The sequence below is a fragment of the Mugil cephalus genome, chromosome 20 (assembly GCF_022458985.1).
Source record: "Mugil cephalus isolate CIBA_MC_2020 chromosome 20, CIBA_Mcephalus_1.1, whole genome shotgun sequence".
NCBI classification, from domain to species: domain Eukaryota; kingdom Metazoa; phylum Chordata; class Actinopteri; order Mugiliformes; family Mugilidae; genus Mugil; species Mugil cephalus.
The window spans coordinates 5,412,613-5,431,293 of NC_061789.1; the positions used below are offsets into that span (position 1 = coordinate 5,412,613).

Here is an 18,681-nt window from a genome sequence, read left to right on the forward strand (position 1 = left end):
ATATAGTGACAGAGCGCTGCATACATGTAGAGAATAAGAACTTTCTGGACGGATTGAATACCTTCTGAAAGTGATTGCTGAGAGTGAGAGCAAGTTTTGAAAGTGTACGACAGATGAAACAATGAAGTAAATGGAGCGTTGGAAATGAACAGACTCGACAGCTTGAAATGCTCCAATGTTGTTATCGAAATGGTTTCATTCACACAAGAACCTTTTTGTGTTTACTTTACTTACAGCACTTACATCCACTTTGTTTTCAACCCAAGTACAACCCATTTAGTCCAAAACTGTTTTCTGTCATAATGCGGTGACATAATTATGTGTGTCGACACTTTCTTATTGTAAATTGCCGCCCATCTTGGCTTAAGGTCATCTTCTACGTGGGATGAGAAACAGTTTAAGAACAAAGAAGATCTCACCTCCAGATAAGATCTAAATCTGTGTGTGTGGAAACATAGGTGGTCCACTGAGTCAGCGGGGACAAAACATTGTAAAGGTCAAACAATGTGCATAGGTGCATAGATAAAAATGGCTTAGGACCAATTCGTGTGATATCTAGTTCCTCTTTTACCGGGAGAAAATGAATTTGTTTATTGTTGTATTTCCAGTTCAATAGTTTAGCAGCAGGACTTTTTGACTCAACATCTCACGTAGCCTGGTCACACTATGGAAGCAGGAACTGGGTTGTGGTCAGGACAAGTAAGCCAGTCAACTTGTCCACAAAAAATAAAAGACTTTATTGCCAAATTATTGTATACAAGGGATTTGCCTTGAGGTTTATTTTTGTACGGGAGGCACATTCAACCAAGGAAGAGGTTCATGAAGAGACAGAGGCTGTTGGGGGTAATTAAAAGACATACGTCACTGCTAGAGATAGTTGTGTATGTAGAGAAGACTTGCTATGCCCTGGTCACATGTTTGAAAAGTGAAAATGAAATCCTTCAGGGGGGGTGTCCTATTTCTTTCTGGGAACACGGTAGTGTTATTGTACTGGTATTTGGGTCCTAAAGGTTGAGGGGATGGCCCTCTGTGGATTTCTCCACAGTGACACTGGAGACCAAGTCAGCACCTTGTGCTGGTCTTAGGTTGTCCCTAACCGCAGGTTAGCCCGGTCAGGTCTAGGTGATGTCTAAGTAACGTCTGCACGAATGAATGCCAGGTCCAGAATTGTCACAAGATGTTATTTTACTTTTCCTGTCAGTGGTTTTAATGTTATGGCTGATCGGTGTATGTACCACCAACTAAAAAAAAATTATGAAGAACAGCACGAGGTGTTGACCTCGCCCCCAAATTCACTAGATCAGGGCTGGCCAACCAGCGGCTCCCGAGCCGCATGCGGCTCTTTGCCCGGTTCCATGCGGCTCTTACGTTCACATCGAAGTTTCGCTTCGTTTGGCTTGAGTTCAATACGGTATTTTCGTCCAACGCGCATGTGCGTTGGACGAAAATACCTCAAACTTTCCCAGTAGGCGCAAGATCATTTGAGTAAACAATTTGCGTCAAGTTCGCTCTCAAAACTGCAGGGAAAAAATGCGCAGCGAAACGAAAACATGAAGATGGACACAGGACGTTTTTAACAAAGTGGGAGAGTTTATATCTTTTTGTTGAACGTAATGGGAAGCGATTCTGCCTTATGTCAGGCGTCATTAACGCATTTCAAAGCTTCAAATCTTCAGCACCACTCCAGCTCACTAAGTAAGTAGTAAGTGTGTGTGTGTGTCTGTGTCTGTGTAAGTGTAAGGGATGGTTCATTTACAATAAATCTGGATGAGCAAATGTTTGATGTGGCTCAAACCCTCAGAAGGCCCATGTCTACTCCCTGATGAGTCACAACTGATTAAGAGACGGACGCAATACTAGAAAGTTGGTTGCAATGTTGCGCCTGTTGTTACTTCTGACCATTGGCTGCAGGTTCACAACGGTATTTTTAGTGTTGTCGGGACAGATAACACAGTGGCAGTGCCCACGTTAGTGACATTAATATCTACCTATCTTTATTGCAACGTTACTGGTATGATTGCTTCCTTGTTGTCATTCCAACCATGCAAGTCATAGTTCTTACATGGTCTTCCGGCCGACCTGTTCAGGGTTGAGAGCCATAATTCCACACTCATTAGTAGTGAAACAGGTTTGCATGGCCCCACAACTTTAGCAACTTTAGCCCAACAACAGTGTCAGATTATATAAAAAAAAATTCATATCATAACAAAAAAAATTTTAGTGCACTTTCTGACACAAAAACCCCACAGTGACCTTGGCCCCCCAGTGAGATTTGAATTATGCTGATTTGAACGTTGCATAACCATACAGTTGTGTCGAGGAATGAGGCTAAAGTTGGCCAAAATGTAATCAGCGGCAAAAGAGGAAGGAAAAGGGCCATTGACGGAGCAAGGTTACCAACATGGTTGCTTTCGATAGGAAATGAATTCCAGACCATTGTCTGTTGTGCAAGAGGTGGCTGAACTTGTACCGATTCTATTTTTTGTCTATTTTGTTTGTCTTGTCGCCAAGAGAAAATAATTAAGGACAAAAGAGTGTGGGTGATTATCGGGTTGTTTCAGACTGGTCTGATCATTTTGTCCCACTTACATCTGTCCCACTGGTAATTAGTGGACATAGTCAGGTGGGTGTGGATGCAATTGCGAAGAGATTTGCATGAGTTTGATGGAAGTGTGGTGGGCAGACTCCGTCTGAGATGATTGACTACTGGGAAGAAATGTTTAGTTGAGGAATGAAATGAAAGGTACTTTTGCTTGGGACACAATATATTGCTTTTGAATCCAAGCTATGTGCTATATTTAGCTTTTAGATAATTTGTCTTGTGAAACTCCTTATGAGAAATGTGGGGGATAGACGACGGCGTGCATGTTTCCTATTATTTCTGGATGACCGCCCACTTCTTTTGACGACCATGTCCGTACAATCATGGCATTCATTCAGCGTGCACCCACACACAGTGCGATCTCTAGCCAGGAGAGATGAGCAGTTCCATGCGGGACTGCCAATAGAGCTCATAGAGGTGCCGCAAGCTTTTACGCTTTTCCACATAAATTACACGCGCCACCTATTAGTGACTAACCACCGGGTGGTTGTTGGACATGACTCGAGAAAAAAGTTCTGGCCGGGTTGACGTGTCGAGAACGAGCTGCGAGAACAAATGTCTCGTTGGGTATGTAACGTTCACAAGGCACAGATCACAGTGTTCAAAAAAAAAAGTAATTTCATGCACCACTATTAGAGCTGCTCAGGCAACTAAAACTCTTCTGAACGTAACAAAAACTTTCCTTTAAGTGTTGGAACTAACAATTAATCGTATCCCATCTTTTTATATTTTGTCTTTGGACCATCAAATGGATTTAGGAGTGAATGAGTAAAATTTTTTTATGGACTTTTTGCATCAATAATTTATAGGCTCTAGTCTCACCTTCGCATGCCATTAACTTGAAGCTTGCCGTGCAAACACTTACCCACAGCTTGTAAAGTGTTTTTTTTTTTACTTTGGCTCAACGTCTCACTAAGGTCACGCTGTGGAAGCAGGAACTGGGTTGTGGTCAGGACAAGGAAGCCAGTGGACTTGCACACAAGGAATAAGGAATTTACCTTGGTGTTTACTTTTGTGAGGGAGGCACATTCAACCAAGGAAGATTGACATGCCTCCCTGCACAGCTACAGCCAGCTAGTTATTTGTTAAAAGTAGGAGTCTCAAAGGGGTGTGTGGGGGTGTGTGTGTGTTGTGGGGGGGCGGGGGGGGGGGTCCTATTGGTTGAGGGGAGGGGCCTCTGTAGACCGCCATATGTATCATCCCACATCTATCATCCCACAGGGGATGGCTGCTACCATCATGGAAAGCCATTGCTACGTGATGAGGTAACCTAGTGTGATCGAGGTCTAATATTGAGGTGATTTCCTTATGTGTTCGAGAAGTCCCCTTCAATCCCACTGGTGCAGAAAAAAAGATTCAAAGTGCTGAGGAGAGAGACTGTGTTTTCCCCCTTGGCTCTTTCTCTCAGCTGAGTTTTTCTTTCTATGCGCTGACTCTATAAATAACTATGTTGGAGGAAATGCACTCCAGAATGTCTCTGCCCTGTATCCTGTCATAACATAGATACTAAAAGAATAAGGATCGGTATCGTTATATCTCAAATCAACATCACAAATATCCTTAACAAAGGAATGAAAATGTACCCATTAACAAATAGACTCCGTTTAAGTCAGGAAGATTCAGACTAAAGTCATGAAAGGATCTCAAACAAAGAAACTGGTTTTGTGTTGAAGGAGATCGTAGAGTTGCATCAGAAATGTCTGTCTTTTCTTCTGGGAAAATTTCGACTACACATGACGGTTGCTAGTGGTTTAATGTGTCAACAAAAGGCAGAGTTAAGTTAATTTCAGCTTTCATCATTTTTAGCATTATAGCATCAGTAACACTCACAGTTGTTTCCGGGCAATTTTTTTCCCCCATAATCCCATGGGAGTTGCACGTGTCTTGAACGTGGGGGGGTAGTTCCTCTGTACTTTAACCAGTGTGGACAAGGTTCCCATCATAGCAATTTCCACAATGAGAGTCCCAGAGAGCATTGGAGATTTGGCACAAATACCAACACCGGGTGTGTCTGGAATAATGCATCACCTTGCCCCAATAAAATAGATGTTGTGTTATTCTAACACATCCTAGCCTTAAAGGTATCAAGATGTCAAGTTAGACGTCAATGATATAGCACGATGCATAGGGGCACATTTGAAATCAGTAGTGGTATCTTCACAGTTTAATCTCTTGTTAAACAACTGGCTTCCTTCCTCGAGAATTTTCAACAACCCCTCCTTTCCGTGTTTGGAAAACTCCTCACGTGGAGTGGTCGGGCACGTTGGATGCTTTGTTTGAGGGTGTTGATCATATCTTTATTATGTGTTCAATGCTTTCACTTCTTTGCAAATTGCAAAGAAGTGAAAGCATTAGTGGCTGATTCCCTAAACGGCGCTGCCCGTTTCCTTCTGCGGTTTCTTTACTCCACATTCTTCTTTTCGTCACTCTATCCATTGTTTGAATGTCTGCCAGCAGAGGGACATAGTGATGGATATATTATCCAGATGTGGACACAGAAAGTGTCACTGCAACATTTTCTGTTAACTATCGACCGGCTGACCTCCATGTAACAGATTTGCATAGCAGTTGACTAAATATCAGATTGAATTTGTCAGTAAGTTCATTCAGGTGTGAAACATGAGTGATGATCCATTGCTGATCGTCTGCACCTTCGTCCCCTTTTACCAAAGACAATTTACGGCTGGATGAGTCTGACTTCCCCTCTCCTGTCCGTCATGTGTCTTTTCTTTGACTTTTCTTGCCAATTTGAGCTGTATAAGTTTCTTCTTGGAGAAGACTTCATGGCATTTTTAAATGTTCCTCGTAGATAAACACGGACCGACAGTATATCTGGTCACATGATGCTTTCAAACCAATCAGACAGCGTTTTAGACAAAGAGTGATAAGAGACGCTGCAGTAATGGATGGCATGACATGGGTTAAGTGGTACCATCATCACCGCTGCTTAGCCAGCAGCCAGCACCTATTATAAAATTATGAGGAAGGCTTTCAGAAGTGGGTGGAGGGATCTTAAATAGCATTTTAGACAGAGTGAAAACAGGTCCTGCAGAAATGATGGTGTCCAGTAGCTTCAGTACATAGACCCAGGAGGAAATGAGATAAGACAGGAGACGCCCCCAATGAGACTGTCAGGGAGCTGGAAAGCTCCATCACCTCCATCTTCTGACTCAACCAGGTCCACTCCCAGTAGACCCTCAACTACATACATGCAATATCCCATTAATGTGCCATATTCCTCCTAATCACTTGTCCATATACATATATTTTTTTATACCTTTGCACTGTGTGAATACATATACATATTTTTATCTATTTAAGCATACTCATTTACCATAGTTTCTTACTTAGACACTGCCTTGTTTGTAATATATTGCTGAATGTCTCTGCTGCTGTTAACAATGAGAATTTCCCCATTGTGGGATGGATAAGGGTTTATCTCCTCTCGTCTTATCTCATTTCCTCCTGCTCCTGCATGTACTGAAGCTACTGGACACCATCATTTCTGCAGCACCTGTTTTTTAACTCTGTCTAAAATGCTATTTAAGATCAGATCCCTCCACCCACTTCTGAAAGCCTTCCTCATAATTTTATAATAGGTCTGACGAAAAGTTTGTTAACTTAATAAACTGGTGGCTAAGCAGCGGTGATGATGGTACCACTTAACCCATGTCATGCCATCCATTACTGCAGTGTCTCTTATCATTCTTTGTCTAAAACGCTGTCTGTGACCCACAAAATGCTTTAATATTTAGAAAAGACATTATTTCTTTCATACCATCCATTTCTCTAGCGTGTCCTTTCATTCTTTGTCTAAAGAGCTCAGTTTTAGCTCCTGTCTCTTTGAGGCAAAAATGCCATTTTTTTCACGCATTTATCAATTTTGAGATTTGGGAGGCGTTGTCCATGACTGACAACAGCTTAGCCAATATCCTCCTAACAATATTTATTCATCACAGTAAAATATTCTATTCTTAGTCAGTCTACTGCATTAATTCCTCTCTCTACCAGTACAAAGTGTTGTGAACACGTGATTATGCATGGGGAAAAAAAATGCTGTGATATACGTTTTTGGTCTTACCGCCCAGTCCTAGTACCTTCTGCAAACTCAGGCTCAGGTTGAAGCTCCACAATCCCACACAGTTGGCTGGCGCAGGATTTGAGGAGCCCAGAGCTGATTTCACCTGGACTCGTTGCCTTCTTGACCTTGAGCCTGGCTTTCTTGTTGTTTCCTCATGGGTAGACCTTGTAGTTCTCTTTGGTAGTAAATCAAGTCTTTCATTCTGGGTTCCTTGAAGGCATGAGTTTGTGTTTGAGTTGAGCACTAACATCTGCACAGGAAAGATAATGCACTGAATGTTCTCGAAGGTTTTCTCATTACACAACTTGACAGCTGATTTTTCGGAAGTTAGTTACAGGAAAGCATAAGAGCAGTTTACTCTTTGGCTTGAGGAGGTAGATTTCCCATTAGTAGTGACCTAATGAACCCAAACTCTTACTCTTTAGGTGTGAGAACTTATTATGTACGATTACTGTCAACTCAACTCAAGATTGTCGATGCTGTTGTTAACTACAGATAGACAGCGCTGTGACAATGAGACGGTTTGTTATCAAAACTGCCTGTCTTTTAACTGAGCACACTTTATCATCTTATCTTCTAAAAACACTTTGAGATAAATCCAAGCCAAATTTAGCCTTCCTTCTTCCTGTTTATTTAAATGTAATTTTCCTTTGTCTGTCAGGTCCAGACCCAGGCCTGTGCCTCCCTGGCTGTTGCTCAGACGTTGGCAGATGATGTGGACTGCCACGTATTTCCCTTCAGAGAGTTCGGAAAGGGAAGGATCAAGAAGTGTCGCATCAGCCCAGACGCCTTCATACAGATCAGCCTTCAGCTGGCATACTACAGGGTAAAGCCGTCACAGACACACATCAAGCACAAACTGTTGGTGTAATAATTCAGGTCTAAAGCTTGAGGTTTGATGTCTTGGTTTAATATTACATCGACAATTCATACTTGTGGAACTTAAGTTGGAAAATCAATATTGACTCTAAAGTGTTTGCCCGCTTAGTCACATTCCTTCAGACGTATCGTTCCTGTTCATGTCAAAACTCTCTCCATGCTTCTCTTAGGTCATACCTCCTACTTCCAACAATCTAAGGGAACTTATGATTATTAGAGCCAGGTTGGAATTCAGCATGTTAATGCACCATTGCCACGACTGGTTTACTTCAGCGAATATTATATTTTATATTTGTTTATTTGTTACCTCCTAAGGTCTTAGCCAGGGGATGAAGGGAGGAAAACAAAAGTAATAATAAGTAATAATTCTTTATTCAGAAAATCTCACATGGAACCCTGAACTGAAAACACTGAACTGTAAACCAGGCCAGGACAAACAACCACAAACAAACTCCAAGTGAAATTACTGTAGCGACACCACAATGACTGCAAAGTGCAATTATGTACTTTCAGAAATCGTTGGAATCGTTGGAATTGCGAAGCCGTGATGTAATTGCTGTAATCCAAACTGCTCTTCGCCATGACTAAATTACGATATGTTAACTTCTCATTCACCTCTACCCTTTCCGGATACTTTTACTTTTCTAGGTTAAAGTGGTAAAAATGATGTTTGAAATGTTGTTTGGAGGCAAGCACAAACCTCCAGGATCAGGACGAGAGGTCAGGGCTGCGCCCTTCCTGAAGATAAGACCTGAATGGGAAGATGCTCTGGATTAGTACAGATTTGTGTGTGGGCGTAAATGTTGAGTCAACTACCCTGATAAAAAGTTTAATCCCATGTTATGACAAATGTCATGAACTCCTTCCACCTTAAATTGCACCGGGAGATACTTGCTGAAGGTCGAGATGTGGGCCTCTGATCCTTTTGATTGTGTAATTGGAGAACTATCAAATGGCAGACAGATACATTTTTTGGTTTGTTGGCTCCATACTTATGTCAACACTAAATCTCAAGGGCCACAACATATTTCAAATGCATATAAATCATGATTAAAGTTCATGAAAGTGTCTTTTCTGTGGGGTGTGGCAGAATGGCTTCCCACCACTCCTCATGAATGTACGGGAAACACTGCAGTGACCAACATGGGAGCTGCAAATCTTATAGTCCCAAAGAACCCGGTCAGTTTAAGTCAGAATCAGCTTCATGTGAGCGTGTACGAGTAATTTGACTCCGGTCACTTTGCTCAATGGTACAGGAAAAATAAGTAACAATAACACTTGAATAAGTATAAAAATAAAAATGTACTAAAAAAAACAAAAAGAAAAACTGTACAACTAGTTTAAAGTTTACAAGTTTAAAAATTCTACAAATTAATTATTTTAAGTCTATATATAGAAATAACATTTTTACTCAATAACCTTCAGCCCAAGAGTCTCAAAAGTCCCCAAAATCATCTCAAAGTTCATCTGTTTATATGGCTATTTTTTTCCTTCTTTTCCTGTTTATCGTCATATCAGCGTCTCTCATCGTTTGTGTTTCCGATTTGTTTTTCTGATCGCTTGCCTTCAGCACCACGAGCACCATCCCTTTTCATGGCGTACGGATAGCCTTTTTACATTAAAGTGTGAGAAAATCAACCGCATGTTTAAGTAATCTCTACTGCTTTTCCGTCTCACAGGACCGCTGTGGTTTTTGTCTGACGTACGAGGCGTCAATGACCCGACTGTTCAGGGAGGGCCGGACGGAGACTGTGCGGTCCTGCTCCAATGAAAGCTGTGCCTTCATCAAAGCATTTGAAGGCGGAGAGGTGATGATCATACCTCAACATTACGACCACAGCAGCCATCCCCAGCCGGAATGCAGCCACTAAAACGGTTTAGCAACAACTGAAAGCAAACAAACACGAAGACCATTACAAGATGTTGACCTGGCCTCCAAATTCACTAGATCCCGAACTGATTAAGTGTCCCCACAAACAAAAATGTTGCAAGAGACCACCAGTCACTCTCAGAAGGCCCGTGTCCATTTTCTGTTGAGTCGCAAGTTTTTGGAGGCACCAGGTCAGACCTCCATAATATTAGGAAGGTGGTCATAATGTTATGCCTGGTTGGTGTATTTATTAGCTACAGAAAACTTGTGTAAAATTTTGGTTTCATTTTCCACTAAGTAATAAATCTATTAAAATCCATTCCAAGGGTTAGTTACGAGAAATACTCATACTCAGAGTTTACCATTCTAAGTATGAGGTTGGAATGTACTGTACTCAGAGTTTATCCAAGAATTTTATGACATGGATACAGTTAGTCATCACAATCCAACAGACAATCTGTAAGTGCTATTAGCTGAGATCCGTGTAAATCCTTTCAAAAGTGCTATTTTTTTTTCTTGAAGTGTGCAGGTGATTTTAACTTGGGGATTTGATAAAAGTGTGATGTGCTTTGACAGAGCGAAGAACAATGCAGGCGCCTCTTCCGAGTGGCTTCCGAGAAGCACCAGAACCTTTATCGGATGGCAATGACCGGAGCTGGGATCGACAGACACCTCTTCTGCCTCTACGTGGTCTCCAAGTACCTGGGGGTGGAGTCACCCTTCCTTAAAGAGGTACGCTTCCGGTTTTGATCATGGTCGCCGTCCCAGGCTCACATGGGGTTACCACATACTAAACTTTGAGCCAAGCGCTAATGGCAGCCAACACAGTCTTACGGTTTTATGGTAAATGGTCTTGCTTTACTACCTACCCAAAAGTCCTCAAAGCGCTCAAAATTTTGCTCCTAATAAAAGAACAAAGCAGCGGCAGTCATGTAGAACTCAAGACTCCACTTGAATGAGTGGTGGAACAGCTTGGTCCAATTTCTTACAACCAGCGGAAAGTCAATCCATTTGGAGCCGATTATGCTCTGGCAAAGATCTGCCAATCAGAACACTTAGGAGGTTATTTGTCTGAGTACAGTGGAGTTTTATTTATTTACTCAGGTTACATTTACACAAATCCAATGTTTGGGTGAATCCCTTTGACTGTTACTACTGTGAACAAACCCATCGGGACGTCACCTGTTAGATTCTGAAGTCCGAAGTGGGAGGAGCCGGCGGTCGCTGTGTTGGATGAACTTTACTCCACCCACACTCGGATACTTTAAATACGGACATGGGGGTCGTGTTGGGGCGGAGCTAAAGCAGCCTGAACGTTGGGTAAAGGTTGGGCTTTTTAACATAGCGGCCTAATGGGCATTTGCTCCCTTCTGGAGCCTCAAGTGGCCACTCGGTGAACTGCAGCTTCTTTGCACTAGAGGAAGCCACCCGGCGACGACGCTTCCGTCGTGCACGAGTTTTCGGTGACTGGCACCTTTTCGAATCCAGGTCCTAGGATGAAAAAGAAAAAAAAAACAGAGCTTGTGCGGTTTCTGTTTTTTCATTCATGTGGACGACTGAATACTAATACCATAATGTCATCACACCAGCCCTCGGCCCTCTAGCGCCGACATCTTATAACGACAACAACATCATGGTCGACTACCATGTGTGATCATTTCAGACACATGAGGGCTGCAAATGTTTGCAAAGCCCCAAAGAACATCTGTAGATTATTCAACTACTGATGACAGTTTTTTTTTTTTTGTTTGTTTTATAATGTATGATTTTAATTTGAACTTCATCCCAGTTTTCTTGTTTTCTCTCACATGCTGATGTTGCAGGTTTTGTCTGAGCCGTGGCGGCTATCAACCAGCCAGACTCCTGTTCAGCAGATGGAGCTGTTTGACTTGAAGAACTCCCCAGATTTCATATCTCTCGGCGGTGGCTTCGGACCTGTGAGTGACACACAGCGCTTAAAATCTGAAACCACACACACGCTCCACTGTCCTCCATTTATCTTTTTAGCGTTGCTCAATGCCTGCATGGCATCATGCCTGCGTTATCTGATGCCACAACTGATCCGAGATAGGCTAAGATACAGTCACATCCTGCACAACTGGTGTATCTTCTTATAAGTTTCTGTACTGAAAGTAGACCCAGTCAAACCAATGACAGATATATTACGCCTGTGCATGTATTTACGCATTGTCAGTTATGTGTTCTTTGTACACATGTCTCAGTTTCAAAAGTAAGTGAATCCTCGTTGTCAGTATTCGGTGTGGTCCAGCAGCAACAGAGCATTTCTCATAAATACTTAGACTTTATTTATTAAACTGTTTAGTCAACAATTCAACAAGATGTTGGTTGCTTTCCACAACACGTATGACTTCTTTTACACAACATCTATTTGATTAATATCAGCATTTTCACTTTGCCTTTACTAGACGTTCACCCTTGTCCTATTTTAAGCGTTCTGTTGTTGAACCACTTGTGTTCTTGGGTTTGCTGTCGAGCTTCTCTTCACATGGACACATGTCCTGACGTTGTCTTTAGGAAAACCCTGGTGTAGGTCAGGTTTCAGGTGGTGATGGTCTGGTGGCCAGACGTCCCGATACCGATTCATCAAAACGAGTTCAAACCAGGGCATTGTACCCACCCCCACTGATGATGTCCAAACGAGATGCCTCATTTAACAAACTATTCTACTTTGGGAGAATATCTGTCCTTGGCATCACCTTATTTTCTCTGGAAACGCCTGTGACTATAATTTGTGCTCCTGCAGATCGACCGATATATCGGCCGGCCAATATATTGGGCCGATACTTGTGTTTTTTTATTGGTTGACGGTATTGGCCGATACGCACATATATATATATAATTATTATTATTATTATTTATTTATCTCCCAGCAAGATTCACAGACAGGCACATCCATAGGCAGCCCTGTGCTGCTGGAGACACTAAGGACCCTGCAGCCCATACATTGCCCCTCCTCCGCTAGCAGAACGCGTGCAGCGGGAAATTGGAAAATGCTCATATTCCTAATATCAGAGTTTTTTATTCATTTTTTTTGGCAACTTTTACTGTTGTTGTTGTGGTTAAGTTTGGCAAGTTAATACTGCATGTTGTCAATCAACCACTGTCCACAGTTTAGATTGGAGGTATTGTGCTGTTGTTAATCTTTTGGTAGGACTACGTGTTGATGTTAAAGCCAAGGTGCAACACTAATAATGAGTTGAGTTTTTTTGTAACATTTGTTACCAGTGTGTCATTTTTATCATGTAAATGGAGGGAGAATATGTAGTATCGGCTCCAAATATAATTTTAGAAAAATCGTCTGCACGTATCGGCCATTGGCCAGTGCTGATGTAAAAAAAAAAATGGTATCGGCCCTATAACATCCATATCGGTCGATCCTCACTCCTAATCCTAGATGTATGTAATATTGTCTAATTTTCAAGAATAAACAAATACAAGAGTGTGATATTTCTATTTCTAATAGTTTAAGCTTTATGTACATTGTTTTTTTTTTTTGTTTTTTTTTTTATGCAAAAATGTTCTTTTAAGCTTCATTACTTTCCAGAAGAGGGCGTGTGGGGTATTAAAATCTGATCTCCTTTGTCGCGTCAGGTCGCTGATGACGGCTACGGTGTGTCCTACATCATTGTGGGCGAGGACATGATAAACTTCCACGTGTCGTCCAAGTACTCCTGCGGCGAGACTGTAAGTAAAAGCCTTCGGTGCTGCCTCTGTCGTTCAGATCGAATGTAATCATTACATGTTTCACGCCAAGATAACTAACTGACGTCCTGTAACGGGTTCGAATGGTGCTGTTCATTGGTGATAAAAGAGGAGGTGGCTGGTAGTTATATTATCATTCAATACTTAATTACATATTTATTTATTATCCTGCTACTCTTTAAGTTTTATATTAAACTCGGCCTAGTGCCATTTATAAATATACAGTATTATTAGCATTTTGCATTCAATATTAAGCTGTTCTCCACACAGTCAGATTTTATTGGCCATTCACCTCCTGTAAAGATAAACATACCTGGCATGACAGCACTGTTGGCTTCACTTGTGCTAATATGAGACTTCACCTGGGGGCTGAATAGGATCTCAGCCAATTACAGGGAAACCTGACAGAGTCAGCGTGCAATATGTGGCCTTTTGATTGGCTCGGCAGCTATATGGGCAGGGCCTACTGTGTACAAGACGCTTCGATCGACAGGTCTAGTGAGGTCCTATATGGCTGGGCCGGCTATACCGGCTATACCAGCTATAACATACTGGCATACCGGTGTATTCGATTACACAGCGTTGGGAACGTTGCGCTACGAGACACTGTGTCCGACCGCACAATTTTCAGTGTAGCACTTCTAAACACGCATTGTGCGACTGCTTATTTAGCGTGACTTATTTTAGTAAACAGATAAGGGATGGCTTAGTATTAAATGCTAATATTAATGTATATTTTTAAATAGCACTAGTTTAATATAGAACACATATAGTAGGTGGGGGGGGGTCCTACCTCATTTGGGGGGGCCCTACCTAATCTCTTCATCATCCCACATATGGGAAATTACAAGAATATATATACACGCACACACACAAAAATAACACAATATCAAACTCGAAATAGTTTTTAGGCGGGTTTTTTCTTCACTTACCAAACATGGGCCAATTCACGGGTACTGGGGAGGAATGTTGAGCTCAGCAAAAAGAAAAGACAAGGACTTCCAGAGAAGAAGACTCAGGAGATCATTCCATGGTAAAAAGAAAGAAAAAATAATAACTATTACTAATAACCCATTTTGACTGATGAGACTGAAACCCAAGTTTTTTTTAGAAATGAATGAAGGAAGGAGGCATTGCAGCTACATAGGCTAAAAAGATTCTTATTGTGAGACTGTGTGATTAACTGGACAGGGATTCACGCTACAGGTGAACCAAAACAACCAATTATACATTATACAATATTAAAAAAAAAACTCTCAAACTGAATTAAATGCCAAATAGTATTTGAATAAGTTTGAGAATCCATTATTTGAAAGGATTTTAAACAAATAGGGATTCCTTAAAGGCTTTAAATGGAGAAGTAATCACACACCAAAAGGGGAAATATTTTCTTTGGATTTTGCTCGAATAGGTTTTCTTAAACCGCTAAACTGAAGAACGTCATGCATGGTGGTTACTGTCATCGCTCCAAGTAAAAGAGACGTGTTGCATCAACTCAGATTCGTTCTCCGCCCCATGAAACACATGATGAGTTTTCGCTTCCTTTCTGTCTCATCGTTTCCTTTTTTTATTTTTGTTGCGGTGTTCTGTTCTTGGAGTTCAGCTCACATTTACGTATTTTTTTCTCCTTTAAATGACTATTATTGATCTTATGCTGACTTTCCTCTTTCTCTGACATTGCACTTGAGGAAAATTGCTGTTCCTCATCTCAGCACTTTCAGTTATTACTGTTATTAATAGTCTGTTCATCTTCCGTCAGGATTCTCATCGGTTTGGAGCTCAGATAAGCAAAGCTCTGCAGGACATCATGGCTCTCCTCTCGGCCGACACCAAAACCCCCTCATCTTCAAAGAGTCAGCCTCAGTCCAAGAAGCTCCTCTGAACCCGTCATTAACTAGAGCCCACGACATTAAAATTAAAAGCACAACCAACAGGTGCTGAGGCAAAGAAGAACAAAGGACCCATTTGATGCCCAAACATTTGATAATCCAAACAAGCACTTGTGAACGTGACGTTATAAGAAAAGTTCAAAGCTCTCTCTGCATGAATGGCCTCTTACAGCGGACTTACAGCAGTTCGGCCTTAACAATTAGAATAAGAATGCAAAAATGCTTACTGGGACAAACGTGACAGATGGTTTCTTCCAAAGTGGGGGCAAAGCTCAGCACTTTGGAAGGAAGTCTTTAAAAATGAAGCAAGGGGACAGAGGAGCAGACCTCCCGGAAATCCTGAAAAGACATTAAATCTTAATAAAAGCTAAAAGCCCATGCGGTTCAGAGCAATTTGATGGTAGCGGTCGTGGAGGTTGTCGTGGAGTGTCGCAGGTTGGCTAGAAATCAGAAACGGGGGGGAGGGGGAGGAGGGGTGTCTGATCAAATTAGACCCATTTATTTGTCATTGTCAGGGAGTAATGAAAGGCTCTAATCCTACAGGGATATAAAACGTTGTTTTCGTGATGTCCGTCGTTACCCATCACCTGAACTCTGGACCGTGCCTCATCCTGAATCAATAACTGACTTCATCCTTTAATGTCGGAGAGAATATTTCGTCCTAACCGGCGTCTTGTGCTGTTGACCTCAGCATTCGTTTGTTACTGAATTACCTGAAATGCGTCCCAAGAACCTGCAGCTTTAACTAAACTCACCAAATGGGTTGGATCCAGCCGTCGTTCCTCACACGGCTGAATAACATTTTCCCCACCTCGAGTTGTCTCCCCTTTGTCCTTCGCTGGTGCTGGATGAGCCGGTCTTTAACATCCTGCAAGACGATACCTGTAGAAGTGCTGAATGGTTGCGAAAAAATGCCAGCGAAGATGAAAGCAGTCCGCAAAAGTTACATTGTCCAAGTTCATGTTGAAACAGCATCGAAGAACGTTCAAAATATTCGAAAGCACAGTTACACCAGTGTTTATCTGAGTAGCTAACAAATTTCCAGCCTCGAGGCCAAGTAACGCATTAAAAACGTACGCAGGTTTGCAGGATTCAACGTGAACCAGTTCATTAATTCAAGTTCAAACGAAAGACAGAAACTTCGTCGCATTCCACAAACCGTTCTAAAGGTTTTTCGCCCGAACCATTGAACCGGGAGTCTCGTTCTCGGTGAGGTGCGGTGTGCAGTGCCTGGAAAGCAGACCAGCTGGAAGACCGCCAACCCCCTTCTCAAGTTCTCCCATACCGGGCTCAAGAACCAAAAACACAAATTTTCAGTGCTATTCTCCTTAATTTTATTTTATTTTATTTTCCCCAAGCTGTATTTTGACCAGGTGATCACTTTATGTATAGCTGCAGATAAAAAGAAAGGAAAGAAGGGAGGGGAAGAAAAAGAAGTAGATTTTGTATTGATTTATTTCCTTTATTTTTTACAGTGTAATGTCAGCTTTCGCGTAACGGTTAGTAAGATGTTTGTTTTCATGTGCTTCAGTTGTAATCTTAGTGCTGTTTGATAAATGAAATGTGAGACTACGTGATGTATAACTCCATTGGTTGTTTTGTTTTGTTTTGTTTGCGTGTGAGCTCTTTCAGTTTCCAAAATTACTCCACACTTCAAAGACGACTCCCACATTCAGAACAAAACTGACAAATGGTGCAGATATAAATCAGGATAGGGAGCGAGTCAATGGTAGTTGGAGCGGAAAGGAGGACTGAAGAGATGAAAGAAAGTCCTTTTCACTTCCTTGCTTTTAGAGTGCACAGTCACACAGGTCGCTATATTCCCGGGGGAAGTCAGTGAAAGGGTTTCCCTTCTCACTACCTGGATTATAAAAGCCACGGCAGTTTAATTAGAACACGTGTGCCTCAATACAAGTATTCACTCAGTAACGGTTTCAATGCAATTTTTACACAACAATGCAAAAAAAAACACAACTATTTGTATATTTATATATATGATCCTTTACTTTCTTAAACATCTGTGTGTGTGTTTATAAGAATGTACTAGAGTTGTGCCAGGATGTGTTCGCTCATAGAAGATAAATGCATCTAATTTTGTGGCATTAATCTGCTGCTTCACCTCTGTTTGATAAAAAAAAACTTTACATTTAGAGATTGTTGACCTCTGTTAGTGAAAACCTCACACCGCAGTGATATCTACTAGATTACTTCTCGAGATTACACCGTTAGCAGCAGACCCCTTGACTTCTCTCCACTCGTGACTTTTTCTGATAAAGAGAAACTGGGACATTCTTACTCTTGTGTTTTTTCTTTTTTTTTTTTCTTTTTGGTGATAACAAAATAAGAGAGAACAGTCGAGGTCATGAAATAAACGTTTACTGTGAGAACAAAAAATCGCAATCACTCGTGGCCTCTTTTGTCTTCCATATGTGAGAGGAATATAAATAAGCAGGAGCTTATTAATTAGTTAATTAATTGCTTGAAAATCTATTCACTTCATACCACAGCCTGCCTGAAATAAAACATCAAGTCAGTCAAACGACCTTGTGCCTCAGTTACTCTGCAACATACATGATTATGAAATAATGTGCCACGGTATTAGGACTACGAGCCTTTTTAAGAAGAAGCTAACATTTAGCAGCCGTTTGTTTCTTCTGACTTTAAGCATTAGCGTGTTGGTTTTTTTTATTATTATTGTTTTTGTTTTTCCAACTTATTTTTACTGAAATCTATTTTATGAGTCGGTCTTGTGTTTACTTTTCCTGGTGTTTTTCGAGACGACGCTAACGTTGCCACGATTTTTCATGCGTCGTCTTTATCTTAACAGATGTTTCTAAATGTAAATTCTGGACTTCGTGGAAGGCCTTTCCCAGATGTTTATGGCGTTTAAATTAAAGGTTTACCAAAACCTACTACTGTGTCTGCATTTGGTCTGTTCTCACATCACTGAATTTATTTGTTGATTGTGTTGTTGTAGAGCGTATTTCTGCTTAAAATTAAGAAAATATTACCGATAAAGATGTTTAATGATCAATTAATTGGGTTTTGTGTCATTACTACATTGAGGTGTAATATTAAACTTGTAATATTGATCAAAATTAAAACATTTATTTCTCCTCAACTATGAAAAAGAAAAATATTTTTAAAAAAAACTTTTCCTTCAAAGTTTTTAATTGGAGGTGTTCAGTTTTAGTAGACCATTAAAAAATACACATTTCAGCTAAAATAATTTCAGTTTGTTGTTGCTAATAACACAAATGTGTTTCATGCTGTAAGAAGTTAAATAAGTGTTTATATGTACAGCATGGGACCTAATTTAAAGAACAATTTTGTCAAAACATTTGTTATAAATCTCGGAATTATGCAAATAAAATGGACCAGTTGTTCTACACTTAATAATGTACACATGTAATAACTTAATGTTCATGCAATAAAGTGTTGACTGGAGGAAGCATGGTGGTAACAGCATCATGCTTCACCACTATCGACTACAACCAGTCAAAGCCATTTTGTTGGTATCACTGTTCCTCTTAAAGCATATTACTGAGATAATCAGTTCCCAAGGGAAAGACATTTTTTATTTATTCACAGAAGTATGTCAGCTTTTTATATCAACTGTACATCATTGAGTCTTTTT

General features: G+C 40.9%; 1 protein-coding gene across 1 annotated transcript in view; it reads left to right on the plus strand.

Moving 5' to 3' along the window:
* Nucleotides 1–17,956, plus strand: part of cpt1a2b (carnitine palmitoyltransferase 1A2b) — a 55,094-nt gene extending 37,138 nt beyond the window's left edge. Inside the window, exons 14-19 of the mRNA XM_047572365.1 lie at nucleotides 7,345–7,509; nucleotides 9,242–9,370; nucleotides 10,009–10,164; nucleotides 11,256–11,369; nucleotides 13,045–13,137; nucleotides 14,915–17,956. Coding sequence (XP_047428321.1) covers nucleotides 7,345–7,509; nucleotides 9,242–9,370; nucleotides 10,009–10,164; nucleotides 11,256–11,369; nucleotides 13,045–13,137; nucleotides 14,915–15,037 — 780 coding nt within the window. The 3' untranslated portion in view covers nucleotides 15,038–17,956. The remainder of the gene's footprint in view (nucleotides 1–7,344; nucleotides 7,510–9,241; nucleotides 9,371–10,008; nucleotides 10,165–11,255; nucleotides 11,370–13,044; nucleotides 13,138–14,914) is intronic.
* Nucleotides 17,957–18,681: the final 725 nt, after the last annotated feature.